The sequence below is a fragment of the Rattus norvegicus genome, chromosome X, assembly GCF_021556685.1.
Source record: "Rattus norvegicus strain SHRSP/BbbUtx chromosome X, alternate assembly SHRSP_T2T, whole genome shotgun sequence".
NCBI lineage: Eukaryota > Metazoa > Chordata > Mammalia > Rodentia > Muridae > Rattus > Rattus norvegicus.
Window position 1 is genome coordinate 19,975,719 of NC_141554.1, and position 12,637 is coordinate 19,988,355.

General features: G+C 39.8%; 1 protein-coding gene and 1 long non-coding RNA gene across 4 annotated transcripts in view; one reads left to right on the forward strand and one right to left on the reverse strand.

The window, feature by feature from the left end:
- Positions 1-7,904, reverse strand: part of Xk (X-linked Kx blood group antigen, Kell and VPS13A binding protein) — a 36,385-nt gene extending 28,481 nt beyond the window's left edge. The window contains exon 1 of one of the 2 annotated variants that reach the window (XM_087600502.1): positions 5,717-5,888. Coding sequence is in view for 1 of the 2 variants with exons in the window: in NM_001012227.4 (NP_001012227.2) it covers positions 7,457-7,701 (245 nt within the window). In the remaining variant the exon portion in view is untranslated. 2 annotated transcript variants of the gene reach the window in all.
- LOC102553061 (uncharacterized) overlaps positions 1-12,637 on the forward strand; it is a 117,397-nt gene that overhangs the window by 42,356 nt on the left and 62,404 nt on the right. The gene's annotated exons all lie outside the window — the stretch shown is intronic.

A 12,637-nucleotide genomic window follows, 5' to 3' on the forward strand; every position in this document is an offset into this window, starting at 1 on the left:
CTAGAAATAAATCAATGAGTCAGAGACAATAATGACTGGCAGAATTCTGTGCTCTCTCTCCCAGTCATCCTGTTTTCACTTAGCCTGATTCTCAAACCCTTGCCTGGCTATTATAAATCTTTCCAAATCATTCACTCTCAGAATCAGTTCTAAGGAGTTGGTTTTCTGCAAGCCCTCCAGTAGACCAATAAGAATTGAGAATCAAGGAAAGGTGACGTTGAAAGCTACCAAAGCAAAGAAAATAAGAGAACGGGAAGTACGTCACACTCTAGAGACCCTCGATAAAGCTTGGTTTTCTTCCAGAAACATTAACTGTGCAACATTAACTGTTCACTTACCTGAACTTTTCCCCTCAACCATAAAATAGAGAGAACATACCTTGTCATCCTTCTGTAAGAGGACGAAAAGGGTGTAATGCTGTTTGTGTGTAAATGTTCCACAGTTCCACATAAAACCAATGCCACAAACCATCCTAGTTTAGTGTGTGTGTGTGTGTGTGTGTGTGTGTGTGTGTGTGTGTGTGTGTGTGCGAGTGCGCAGACTCAGCACTTTCTATAGTCAAGAGTCTAGAGACTGGGGCAGAACTATGTCAAGAGTTCAAGGCCAGCATGGACTACATGGTAAGCTGGGCTATAGTAAGGGGTGAAGGGGCACGGGCAGGGTAGGATAATAAGATGAATAAAGTTGACATATTACCTATTTCTTAGCCTTAATAAGCCCATACAGGCCACAGCTAAATTTTAACTTGCTCAGGAATCCCAAACCAGTTCTAGGGACAGATCCTTTATTAGTGATTAAAATTTTCCTCTCTAGATAATAGATACTGACAGAAATAAAAAGGTCTGATGCCTATGATTTACTTTGAAGTATACACAAATGCAGAGAGAGGGGGGAGGGGGAGAGAGAGAGAGAGAGAGAGAGAGAGAGAGAGAGAGAGAAATGGGGAGAGAGAAAGAGTGAGTTTGAGTTGATGTATGGAGAGATGGAAAGATGAAACAAAATGTTAATTGCAGAATTTAGTTTGTGGGTCCTTGAGTGTATAAATCAGTAAGATTTTTCTTCTGTGTGTTTAGAAACTTACATAATGACGTACTGGGAAAAACATTTTCCCTAAGAGCCAGAAACAATGTTCCTGGCCTCGGGTTTTAACACTGAAAGACTTTTATTCCCTGAAACAGGCACTTTCATAACAACCTTACAATGCTGCTAGATTTTACAGTTTTATCAGGTTTATTGAATGTTGTTAACTTTATAATATCACCTGGAGATATCTACGACAACCTCAGTACATTTGTAATTTGAAATAGTAAAGCCCTTGATGCACAAAAAGAAATGTAAGAAACTTTCTGGTGAGCACAAAGTGAACAGATTTTATAATTATTACCTTTGTTCATTTGGTTTTTCTGGGGGGTTGTGGTTTGTGTGTGAGAGAAATCTGTCTACTCCCTTGTAGCATATATGCAATCAAATATATTTTAATATATTACACCAGGACATGACAGTGTAATAGTCTACTTTGTTTGGAAGAAAATGATAATAAAGTGTAGTTCATGAGTTCAAACCCATCTCCTGAAAATGTAAACCTTTAGCTGACTACTGAACGCCCGCCCCCCAGCAATGTCGGACCATTGAAAGAAGCAAAGTATAGAAGAGAGAATTAAATGGTTATGGTATCTATTCTCAAAGAGGTGATGATAGCAAATGTACTTTTCTAAGAGATCTTAAAGACTCTGACTCCATTCACTCAGAGGGGTTCACCATCGAGATGGGGTCATGGGGACATAGACAGAAAAAGTATAATATGTAGCAAAACATTTATGTTGTACTTTTGGATCACATGATAGCTTCTGATATACCAGCCCACAAAGAAATCTACCAAAAGATTTTAAACCAGCATTATTTGTAATAGAAAATAATGGGATTATTTTAGAGGTCCTCAAAATGAAAGGGTAATTAAATGTATCAAAGCACATCCACTCAGTTAAATACTATGCAGTTATCAAAATGGACAGGTTAGAAAAATACGAGACTTTTGGGCTGGTGAAATGGCTTGGTGGGTAAAGGGGCTTACTGCCAAACCTGAGCACGTGAGTTAAATACCGGGGTCTCTCTCACATGGTGAAAAGGGAAGACTGACTCCCAAATTGTCCTCTGACCTCCACACAAACACCAAGACATGTATGTGTACATGCACACAAACACACAATCAATCAATCAATAAACATTTTAAAAATTAAATGAAAATACTGGGCTTAATAACAGTCTGCTTAGCATGTGTTAGGCCCTGGACTCGATCCCCAACACATTTAACTAATTAAAATAAAAATAAATAAACATTTATTGTATTTTATAAAATAGTTTATCATATTTTATAAGGGAAGCAAATTATAAGAAAATTTTACACCTATAAATGTATACAAACTATACATACATAATGACATACATACATACATAAATACATACATACAAACAATAGAATGACAACAAAATTATACTGAGTCAAAAGTGCCAACTGTTAAGTAACAATTGTATAACCAAGTTATTAAACAACTAGTACCTTAGTTAAACTTGATGGGGATAAACATATTTTGGAAATTAGCAAACTCTTGAAGTCCAAGCTCATTTTCCCTGACAGTTTACAATAATAACCATATGTATATATGCATATATAATATATATGTGTATATATTAGCAAGTATATACAACAAAATCATTAAAAATTATTCTCTTCAGTCAGTCAAAGGTTTTATTTTCTTCACTGAGCAAATATTTTTAGTTTCTCTGTTATTTTAATAAATATTCTTTAGTTGTAATATAAAAGTCAAACTTTTTAGAACTTTTAAAGACCAAAATAAACAATCAAAAGTGTAGAGCATGCTAAAAGCTGCTGAATGAAATGAAAGAAGGAAATAAGAGTTTGTAGAATAATGTAATTCTATTGCTGCTTAAGGGAACTATGTAAAAGAGAGATCATTTATAGAATTCTTGAATGAAACTTCAGAGATCAACCATCCAAATGAAAAAGGATTCCAGGAGAGAAACCAAACCAAACCAAACCAAACCAAACCAAACCAAACCAAACCAAAATTAATGGAACAGCTGTTGGTCTCACGATCCACTGCTTTTCTTAAGTGATACATTGGTCTCTTTTCCCCCGCTTTGAGACAGGGTCTCTCTGTGTAGCCCCTGGCTGGCCTAGACCTCAGTATGTAGACTACACTGGCTTTAAACTCACAGCGATCTACCTGCCTCTGTCTTCTGAACACTGAGATTAAAGGTGTGCGCCACCACACTTGGGATATCTTAACATAGCTTCCTACTTCATATCTTATAAGTTTGTGACTCATCCCAACACCTCTTCCTACTAGTACTTAAGAAAACTAAGAAACAAACTACTACTGTTCTCCTGAAATTCTGACAAGACTTATCCAATTATTCCAATTTTGTTTATAGTTTGTTGTCATGGTTGATTCTCTGCATGAGCTACCTGACTAAAATCACCCAGGGTAAGGGCTAAGCGTGTAGCTCAGTGGTAGAAGAGCAGCATCTTTCATAAAAAATTAGTCAAGGTAGTTCTTGTACTCCATGGCTCAGAAAGCTTTTGTGTAATGTATGTACAAGTACACAGGCCTCTGCTCAACTCTGCCTCTGCCTTGCTAAAAGGAAGAGTCTATAAAGGAATGACTATAGTTGTGTTCCAACAAAGCTTTCTTTACAGAAACAGATGGTGGTATGATTTGGTCAGTGGAACATAGTCTGTAGACCCCATGGCGATCCCTGCTGACCCAACTTCTTTTTCATTTGGTTCCATTTTCAAGACCAATATAACTCAATTGTCAACCATAACAGCAGTTTGTTCCCTAGCAGAAAGCCGGCATGTTGATGACAGCACAAATAACTTGAGGGACCAAGGGCCCTAGTGAAAATATTTTTTTCCAGGAGCTGGATACATGGCTCAGCAGTTAGGAATCCTGACTGCTCTTCCAGATGACCCTGGTTTAATTCCCAGCACCCACATGGGGGTTCACAACTGTCTGTAACTCCAACATACATATGCCCAGGCAAAAACATACATAAAACAATGTGCATAAAATAAAATAAAATAAAATAAATGTGCATAAAATAAAAATAAATAAATTATTTTGAAAAATACTTTTTCCAAAGAAATACTATCATTTCTAATCAGCCACCTTATGTTCATGTGAGGCGCATGCTCAGAGAAGCTGTACTAGAGAACTATGCGGGTTAAATAGAAAATATTGGGAAACCTTTGACAAGCCACTTGCTTAATCTCCTGGACTATAGAAATAAGATCATGTCACTTAGCTCACAGGGTTTTACTGGAGATGGAATTAAATAAATTGGGTAAGCTTTGCTTTACAAATGTGGACTGTTCCTATTTTAAATTATTTTTAAAATTCCCTATAGAGAAATGCTACTACTGTGCATTGCTTTGCAATATTCTCTAACAATTTTGGACTGTTTTAACCTACATATTATAAACCTAGGTTGTTTTTTTTTTTTACCTCTCGTTTTGTTTGCTGAATTGTGTTAGTAATAAAAATGAGGGGATTTCTTGAAGTCGTCATTCATGGATATTTATTCATCTCAATTAATTTATGAAAAGTTAACTGCTACAATAATATGAAAAAGAGGGTAAAAAATATTCTCCCCTTAGTTTTTCCAGTATTTCTGTATAATTTACAGTGAGATTTTTTCCTTCAAATTAGAAACAAAGATAATTCAAGACAATATGCAAAATTCATATTTAAACCCAGGCTTAAGTAGAAAGAAGCGTAGAAATTAAAGCTATATTTTTAAATAGAAGACTAAAATTATAGTACATAAATGAAAAAAGGAGTTCTACCAATGCCTCCCTGAGGGAAAGAAGGCACAGGCGTTAACACTTTTAGCCCACAATCATTGGTGGAGCGTATTGTAAGTGTCCATTTCCCAATACTGGGGATCTGACATAGGGCTTCAAGCATTAGATGCAGTAAAGAGCTGTATGTCACTTGAATTGGGTCATCCTATCTTAGGAACTCAAAAATGCCATCAGTTTAGGTAGCTAAAAGTGGTAGTTGGGCTTTTGTAAATAGAAGTAAATTGTCCCCCCAAACAACCTTAAAGTATGACTAAAAACCATTTCTAGGGATAAAAGTGAGAAGCATTGTGATTCCCTTGTTTGGGGGGATAATTTGTTCTTTCTGAAAAGCGGATGATTTTAGAGTTCAAATTAGAGCCAGTCAGTAGGAAGAAATCCCACCCAGGTTTTTTTTAAGGCCTGTTAACCAAAATAAAAAAATTAAAAACAAAAACCAAACAGAAAACATTGTTTTCCCTTTCATTGGAAAGCTAAGAGTCTTGGCCTTTTGTGTGTGTTAAGTTCAAAGACCATGGGTCCAGTACTTTCTTGACATAAACCAACTGTGTTAGAATCTGAGACTTCTTAAAAATTTGTGTGATAACTGAAGGCTAGTAAAGAGTTTCTAATAAAGGAGAGAATTGTATGCATTCATGTTTAGGAGGAAAAAGCTACATTCCCAGTGTGCCGCTCAGTAATACTGTCCTTAAGATCTTAGTACGTTTCCATGTCCTCTAGTTTGTAGTGGCTGTGCCATTTTTCTATGTAATGTTCTATTAACTTTGCCCTAGGTGACTGTGAACATTGACAGACACTTGTAAATGACTGCAATGGTAGAGGAGTCTTGCTTACCTGGTTATTTTGCTTGTTTAATGTTGCCCACAAATGATGAAACATTTAAACCTTTAATGATAAAACGTAATACTGCACACTCCACTTTCTTTTAAGGCGCGCAGAGAACATCGTGAACCTGATTGCATTTTGAAAGAAAGCCTTGGGAACAGGCTCCAGATCCTCCTTTGCCCTGTGTATAAAATGAGGACAGGAACTGAGGGAGCCTGGAGCCCATGTTGGAACACTGCTTTAGTATGCCCAAGGCCCTAGGCCCCACCTCTAGCCTCCAAATAATAAGCACACAAAGGACTGCTTCTACTTCACTCAAGGAGTCCATAGGCTAAGGCATGTAGGTATGAAACAAACCCCTTAGCACAAGGAACTTTTGAGACGTCGCGGTTCCTTCCCCAAGTCACCCCACCCAAATACGACTTCCCACCCCACAGGTGACCAGTGCCTTGTCAAATCTCACCAAGCAGGGGCACTAGCAGGACCATGCAGCTCACTTAAGGACAAAGGTTCTCTGCCATCTACTTAATGACAAGGCTTTGTAAGTAGCCCTCAGTCCTATTTTCTGAGTCCCCCTGACTGTCAGGACTTCCCCAGTAGTTTCTTCATACTACTGCCAGCGTGTTTCTTGTCCTTTCTAGGATTCCCTGGCACTTCAACAACGAGAAACCTGTTTGCCATAACAGTTAAACTGTAAGTCAGTACACAGTAAGCTGGAGAGGTTGTGTTTAAAATGACATGCAACGTTTTAATATTCTGAATGTTTTTTTTAAAAAACCTGAACATAAACTTTTACTTTGGTTTTTCCTATGATAAGATAAAAGATATGAAAACAACACATTTAAATTCCCCTCCTGTTCTGAAATTAACGTCGTCAGTTGCCTCAGTGTACGTTTCTTCTTGCTTATGTTTATAAAGATTAATTTCCAGGGCTAAGGATGTAGCTTGGCAGTAGAGCATTTACCTAGCCCGTACCAGGGCCTGGATTTCATCCACAGCACCACAAAGAGCAATAACAAAAGAAAAACAGTCTTTTTTCCAGAAATGGCATTAATAGTTTTTCTTAATACCAAGCACGTTCCTGTCTTCAAGGCACCTTGTGTACTAGACTTCGTGACTATGCTTAAAATTGGGCACACTCAGAAGACATCTCCGGTGTGCGTATCTTCACTCTAGACAACTTTCATCACACCAAGAGAAAGGTGGAGTGAGTGCATGGACTTCTAGACTTCAGTAGATGAAATAAGTACATTTCCACAAAGCATTTAGGATAGTGCCTGGTACACAGTTAAGTGACACGTGCTTGATAAACTAAATTAAATGACCCACAAGGGCTCTGACTTGAACCGCACTTCCAAACTTTTGTACCAGGTAACTTCCAAACCTTTGTACCAGGACCACCCAAGCCAATCCTACGGAAGTCCCCTTGACCACACAGAAAGCCACATATTTTCAGGAGACCCAAAAAAGGCAAAAACTGCTGTCTTGGGTCAAACTGAAATAAACAGTGGCAACTGTCTGTGATGGTTCCCAAAATCCGGGGCATCTCAGTTTAAGCGACACGCAAGGATCCAGTTTCATTTCCAAGACTGGACTGGCGAGGCTTGGGAAGCCAGGGCAGGTCAGCCGTGGTTCGGGCCACTTGTCTATCCCTTTCAGGCAAGCCCCCCTTCCTTCAGCTGAGACAGTAGAGGTGGGGACACCCAGGGGACCGGGGCCTAACGGCACCCGTGTACACCCGGCACGCACCTGTACAGGGGCCCCAGCTGGAGCAGGTGCATAAGCAACACCAGTGGGCGATCGCGGCTGAGGTCGCGGTGGACGAAGAGGAGCGTGAGCTGCACCAGGGTGCAGGGCATCAAGGAGAAGAACAGCGTCAGCGCCTGCCACATGCGGTCCCCGGCAGAGCGGTAGGTGCTGCTCAGGTAGAGCGCGGCCATTGTCTCGGCCACGAACAGGAACACGGACGCTAACACTGAGGCCGGGAATTTCATCTCCGCGCCTCAGGGACTCGCACCGCGGGTGGCGGCGGGTGGTGGCGGCGGCGGCGGCGGCAGTGGCGGTTTCCAGAGCGGCTCCCAGCATGCCCAGCCCCGAGCGGCTCGCGCGCAGCACAGCCCGCTGAGGGCACGCGGGCCCCGGCGCTCGCAGGAGCCGGGCCTGGGGGCAACCGAAACAGGGGGTGGGGCGGGCAGCGTGGCCCGGCTCGGACACGCCCACGCGCACCGTGCGCAGCCGCCAGCGCGCCCTACACAGCTCGCGGGAGTGTCTTTAGGGACTGTTCCGGGCGGGCCGCGAACCTGCAGCTTCTGACAGCACCTCCCCGACCGCACGCTGGGCCAAAATCCCGAGGAAGCCGCCAACCGAGCTGGCCCGCCTGCAGCTTCTGGGTCCTAGAGTCCGTTTGTTCTGGGCCATGTTGGGAGCCCCGTGGCAGTCAATTCAATAAACAGCAACCAGTAGAAACCAGAATTGGGGGTGGGAGATTCTGAGCTCTGGGTCCACTGTTTTCTGAAAAGCCTGATGAAAAGTTGAGCTTGTCCTGCCATTCCAAAATAGCAAGAGCCACTGAGATGCTTTTCAAAGAGCAAATGTATTGTCATGCATTCAACATACTGGGAACTAAGGTTAACTTTCCACTGAAAACTCTTGAACATGACCTTTGTCTTTCTAATACAGACTGGGAAGGAGCATCAGGAGTTGTGGGAGCCAAAGTTTTGTCTCCCTGATAAAGCTGCTTATAGAATATATTGCTGTATTACTGTGACTAACTCGACAGGTCAAAGACCAGAGCCTAATAAGGAAACAGTTTTCTAGTCCAGTGAATACCTCTGTTGGTGTGCCAACACAACGACTAACACATTCTTTTTTTTTAATCACTGTTTATTTTTAAAGTTTTAATACAATATATTCTGAATATATTCTTTCCACTATCCCAGATCCTTCTCACCTTCCTACACACCAACTTCATGCTCGGTCTCAGAACAACAACAACAAAACAACAACAACAATACCTAAAAAGGCAAACGGTGAGACAAAAAATTGTCAAAGACAACAAAATGAAACAACAAGTGCAGACAAAAACAAACACAGAGTCCACTTTGAGTTGGCCCACTACTCCTGACTGAGAAACTCACTGAAACTCGATTGGAATAATTATAATAAGAACAAGAACAAAGAGAAATCCACCTTCCAAGCACGTCTCAATTGTAAATGCCTTCCTCCTTAGGAATTGGACTTTGTGTCCAGTTCCTTATTACACTGCTGACATTTTGTCTGGTTGTAACATATGCGTGTCCTGTGTACATTCACCAAATATTTGACAACCTTTTGGACAGCAAGATGGACTCACCCCCGCCCCCGCACCCTCACCCCCAACACACACACACACACACACACACACACACACACACCCCTTCTGAGGTCATTTTTCATGAAGAAATTGGGTGATTTTAATTGTCAGGCATCTTGGGAGTTTTTCTCCTTTGCAAACTGATAGAAGTACAAATAAAATGAATGAACAAATGTGAAGATTCCTAAGATATCAAGATAAGAGTAATCCTAGAGGGAGTGGGCTGTTTTGCTTGGTTGATAGAGTGACATGGGGAAATCTATTTATAAGAGCTGAAGGGAAAATTCAGCCAAGGACTGAGAAGTACCAGGCCCTTTCTCCAAAAGGATTATGAAGGCCTATTTATAGAACCCAGCAGGCCACCATGTCCTGGATCCAGATACACACAGTCACAAACAGAAAGGACAGAAGCACTCCAAGGAGGATTTGTGTAATATTTTATTTGACACCAGAGTTAGCTTTAAAGGAAAATTAAGAGTGAAGCTAAGAATTATTAATTAGAACACAGAAATTACTTAGCATCTGACTTTAAGGCAAAGGATTATCACAGGTTTTTACATAATTAAGTGGACCATGTGGAGCAGGAGGGCAGTAAGCCACAGACATCACTTGCAACACAATAAAGTCCAGTTCATGGCAGATTATTTTCTACAGTATAAAACTACTACAGAAAACACGCTGGAAAGATCACAGGGTTCAGGGATATTGTAACAGCGGGTAAAAAAAATAATAAGGTGCATCACGAAGTTTCTGAGTCTGTTTTGCTTCTGAAGAGATTTCCTTACACCATGCAGTAGACGGTTAACAACCCCCTCTGTGAAGCCAAAACAGCTGTCCTTCCTGCCTGTGGAACAACAGATAACAGAAGCTACATTCCGATGAGCATTTCTAAGTTGATCCTTCCTGGTCATGGTCTGCACACTAACTTATCACAAAGACTGCGTCTTTCTGAATTGTCATTTGCCATTGTTTCTTTGAGAAGAACATATACAATCATAGCTTAGTTTCCCTGCCCAACACTTAAGTGGATTTTCATTAAAAAAAAAAGATCAATGTCATATATTGCAATATGCTTCCTCATTAGGACCAAAACACGTAGTATTTTTTAAAAAATATTCCTATATAGTAATAGACTGATAGAAAGTGGTGTTTGGGTATAACCATATGTAATATGCGAGAATACTTGCAAATTTGGTTTTATTATAAAATACCATAGTAGGACATGTTGTAATATAGTAAAATGCTTAGCAAAATATTCTGCACTGAGTTTAGAAGTAACTGCTACTGATAATTTTTTTAAATACTGCAAAGTACCCCTAAGGAAACAGAATAATTAGCAAGACCTTAAAGAACTTGATTTTGGCAAAAAGGGGCGTTTTTACAATGCCCCTCAACTGGTGTGTATCTCAAAATTCTTGTTAGCTACAACAGATAACAAGTTGAATTTGATGTTAGTAAAAATTTAAAGGATTTCAAAAGTACTAATAACTAACTCCTATTATTTGGTTTATTTTTTTATAATTTGTGTTTTACTTGTAATTATGCAGAGAAATACAGCAAAGAGCACAACTTTATTAACAATACTCATTTACTGAGCAGTCTTCAAAATTCATTAAACTATGGTGCTTGGTTACTCTTAGGTACAATTAAGAGTAAGCTGTTATGCTATAATGCCAATTTACTATTTGGTACTGCCCCCAAAAGATTATGGAATTGCACTGGTTTGCTGCTTATGAAATGTACCATTAGGAAGATGAGCTTTTTAACCCAGTAATGATACAATCATATTTTTATAAATAATGTGAAGTGTGCAGAAATGAAAACCCTTTCGGTGTAGTACATTCTATCCACTCTAGTATATAATGCTTGACCATTCCCCACTTATATATGGCTTTTCAACATCTGTCACTGAAGTCTACAAAATCCTTTTTCAAAAACCTGTTCAGTTCCACTGCATCCAAGAGGTTAAAATTCAGACCCATCTTCCAAGAGCTCCCCAAGAAGTTTCTAGTTGGAGAAGCTCTTATGTTGTTAGAGACTAGATTGTCCTTTCCCAGATTCTGAGAGCACACTATTTCACTAAGAGTACTCCACTTTTACTTATGAAACATCTCTATCTTACAAATAATACTGAATTTTCAAGAGCGAAAGGAGTCTACTGCTGCTACAGTCTTCAGAAGACAGCTCTATTAAAATACTAAAGTCCTAAAATAGACAAAGACAAGACCGATAATTTGAATCAGTCTGCTTATTTGAATATATCCATATGTAAGTATTATTACATTCAACTTGAACCAAATTCAGTGGCATAATGTATTTTACTGATAATTGCCACTTACACACAGATATTGAAACATCAGGGGATGGCATCAGACATCCCATTAAAATATGTTGTGATAAGGATATTGGTAAAGACAGCACACAGCTATAGAATCTGTGTCTTCTTTTAACTGATTGCTAAGTCACAACTAATTCACACACAAACAAGATTATGCATTGAGTAACATAGAACACACAAAAAATACCAAGAAAATTTCAGCAGAATTGCATTATTCTATATGTATGAATTCTGTTTACACATAAACACACCGGGATATTTCTCCCCCGCCTTCATTCTTTTTTAATATTAGTCATTTCTGAAAGCATGATGAGAGGGAGTGTATCTTTTGAAAGATCTATGTCTGTATGCAAGACCCTAAAGTCCCAATTCATTAATATTTTCAGTTCACAAAGTAAGGAGGAAGATTGCCCTTCCAATCAAGGACTTATGACCACAGGCAAAGTCCATATAGGAGCTACTTCACTTTTTGTCTTTTATGCCACTGAAAACAATATGAACAACCCCTTTTATGGAGTGGAAGCGAGATACACGCAGCCACTACCTTATTCTCATTGTACAGGCACTGTTGTGGCGGCTTGCCCTGAACTTGCGATCTGACAACAGAATAGTCCCAAGTCTTCCGGCTCCTGAGCTTGAGGCCATTTGTTTTAAAAAGAGCTTCTAGGCCACAGCAGCCATCCTTCTTGGGTAAATTCAGAAACTTCTGAGGCACAAACACCACAGTCAGAATTGGTTGTAGAATAGAAAATGTATACACACTTGGATTTGACCCATCTAGTGAGCTGGACCTTAAGCACGCCATCGACATATGACATGTGGTTGCTTTTTATATTAAATGAGCATAATTTCTGTGCACATAGTAGGAACTTAAAATATAGAAGCCTTTTAAATAACAAAGAGCCCAGATAGTACAACTAACTCTATGTCAACCCTGTGATGTACACAAGGCACCTAGAGTGCCCCCAAGAAAGCTGCAGAACAAGGCTTTGGAATGTCTAACATGGGTTTCTGGGCATTGCTGCTTCCTTCTAATTGTGTACTTTCTTTTTCTTTTCTTTTTCTTTCCTCTTCTCTTCTCTTCGTTTGTTCCTGGGCCTAGGGCCTAAGGCTGCAAGCATGCTAGTTAAGTCTACTGAGTTAGAGCTTAGCCTGTACATACTTTCTTAGCCTAGTTACACATCCCCAACTCTTATTCCTTGCACCGAAATTACTGAGATGTACTCTCTACGGAAACCAA